Source organism: Octopus bimaculoides, chromosome 9, assembly GCF_001194135.2.
Source record: "Octopus bimaculoides isolate UCB-OBI-ISO-001 chromosome 9, ASM119413v2, whole genome shotgun sequence".
NCBI classification, from domain to species: Eukaryota; Metazoa; Mollusca; class Cephalopoda; order Octopoda; family Octopodidae; genus Octopus; species Octopus bimaculoides.
Window position 1 is genome coordinate 24446161 of NC_068989.1, and position 2248 is coordinate 24448408.

At 39.4% G+C, this 2248-nt stretch overlaps 1 protein-coding gene and 1 non-coding gene across 2 annotated transcripts in view; one reads left to right on the forward strand and one right to left on the reverse strand.

Annotated features, from left to right (window-relative positions):
• LOC106884216 (propionyl-CoA carboxylase alpha chain, mitochondrial) overlaps window positions 1–846 on the reverse strand; it is an 80400-nt gene extending 79554 nt beyond the window's left edge. The window contains exon 1 of the mRNA XM_014935468.2: window positions 445–846. Within this exon, the coding sequence (XP_014790954.1) occupies window positions 445–594 (150 nt within the window). The 5' untranslated portion in view covers window positions 595–846. The remainder of the gene's footprint in view (window positions 1–444) is intronic.
• Window positions 847–869: 23 nt separating this feature from the next.
• Trnas-aga (transfer RNA serine (anticodon AGA)) lies at window positions 870–951 on the forward strand. Its single transcript has one exon. It is a non-coding gene; the product is annotated as a tRNA-Ser (tRNA).
• Window positions 952–2248: the final 1297 nt, after the last annotated feature.

Consider the following 2248-nt stretch of genomic DNA (forward strand, 5'->3'; position numbering starts at 1 on the left):
ATGAAAAACGTAAAGTAACATCGATACTGGCAATATTTGAATTTCGGAGCTTTTTTTTTTTTAATATGCGAACCGACGAGGGACCATCTACGTAGACAATTGCTCGACCTGCTAAACATCACAGCTAAATTCTCTCAAATTACACCCCTAGTCTTAGAATCATAGGTTTGCATAAAAAGGATCGACGTGGTATCGACCTTATCGTTGAACTTGTTTTAAGTATAGTTTGTTTAAAATATGACGAGTGTCATTGAAGGTAAATAGAGACACATCATAACACGTGATAAATTGTAATAAAGTTTCTACTTTAAAATATCTTAAGGTACAAAATAAACTGCATAAAACATCGCAAAAGTGATAATGTTCAACGTCCCGCACATATATGTGTATGTGTGTGCGTTTGTGTATATACTTATGTGTTTGCATGTGTGTGTTCTCACTTACCTGCTTGGCATATTTGGATTGCGACAAAGAACTGCGATGAAATAACCAAGGACGTAAATTTAATACCGCTAAACGATGAGAAGATGACAAATGAAGAGATCCAGACGAAGACAACGAAGTCCGGCTAAATAAGTTAATTAAACAAGCCATGTTCAGGCCGAGCTTTAATTCTTCTCTCACAGCAACTCACTCCGGTTGACGTTAAGTCGTAAATATTCAGAGAGAAAGTATTAAATATTGAAACAGTATACTTTCGAACTAATATGTCTTTCTACCGGAAAAAGCAGAGCATTTCGATTATCTCCACTATTTATGATTTACTCATTAATAAAGATTTCATGCTGTTTATAAATAATTTTTAGCGCTTGCACTAACATTCAACATTCAACATCCAGAATAAGTAATTCGCACCTTCGTGTACGGTTGTCGTCGTGGCCGAGTGGTTAAGGCGATGGACTAGAAATCCATTGGGGTCTCCCCGCATAGGTTCGAATCCTATCGGCGACGATTACGTATTTTGCATTTTTTTTCTTTCTATAAGTGCAAAAGAATGTACTTTAACAAAATCATTCATTTTTCTATTCTTTTACTTGTATTAATCATTTCACTGTGGCCATGCTGGAGCACCGCCTTTAGTTGAATGAAACGACCCCAGGACTTCTTTGTAAGCCTAGCACTTATTGTATTTCCCTCGCTTGCCGAACCACTATGTTACACGGACATAAACACACAAACATCGGTTGTCCAAGTGATGGTGGGGAGACAAGCACAAACAAAGACACACCTACGTAAATAAATACATAAATATATATGTATACGTATAAGATATAATAGGCGTAGGAGTGGCTGTGTGGTAAGTAGCTTGCTTGCGAACCACATGATTCCAGGTTCAGTGGCACCTTGGGCAAGTGTCTTCTACTATAGCCTCGGGCCGACCAAAGCCTTGTGAGTGGATTTGGGTGGATTTGGTAGACGGAAACTGAAAGAAGCCCGTCGTATATATATGTGTGTGTGTGTGTGTGTGTATGTTTGTCTGTGTTTGTCCCTCCAACATCCGATGCTGGTGTGTTTACGTCCCGTAACTTAGCGGTTCGGCAAAAGAGACCGATAGAATAAGTACTAGGCATAATCCTGGGGTCGATTTTCTCGACTAAAGGCGGTGCTCCAGCATGGCCACAGTCAAATGACTAAAACAAGTAAAAGAGTAAAGAGTATACGACAAAGCTTCTTTCAGTTTCCATCTACCAAATTCACTCACAAGGCTTCGATCGGCCTGAGGCCATAGTAGAAGACACTTGCGGGAATGAACCTGGAACCATGTCTTTATCTCCACACTTTTTCTTTTATTCTCTTCTTCCCAGTATGACTGCGGCCATACTGGGACACCACCTTGAAGGGTTTAGTTGACCAAATTGACCCCACTACTTGTTTTTTTGTTGTTTTTTTTAGTCTGGTACTTATCCTAATAGTCTCTTATGCTGAACCAGTAAATTACGCTGACGTAAACAAACCAGCACCTATTGTCAAGAAGTGGCGTCTCACACACACACACACACAAATATGATCTTTATTCTTTTATTCTTTTACTTGTTTCAGTCATTCTGACTGCGGCCATGCTGGAGCACTGCCTTTTGTCGAATGCTTAGGGTACAAACACAATGGTGGGGGTACAAACATATATATAAAACTGAGAATCTGTACCTGTCTGTTGTCCGTCTGAATGTGTGCATCACTAAAATTCGAGAACTACCCAACTGATTTCATTCAAATTTTATACATGCTTTACTTAGAATCCATGCAGTGT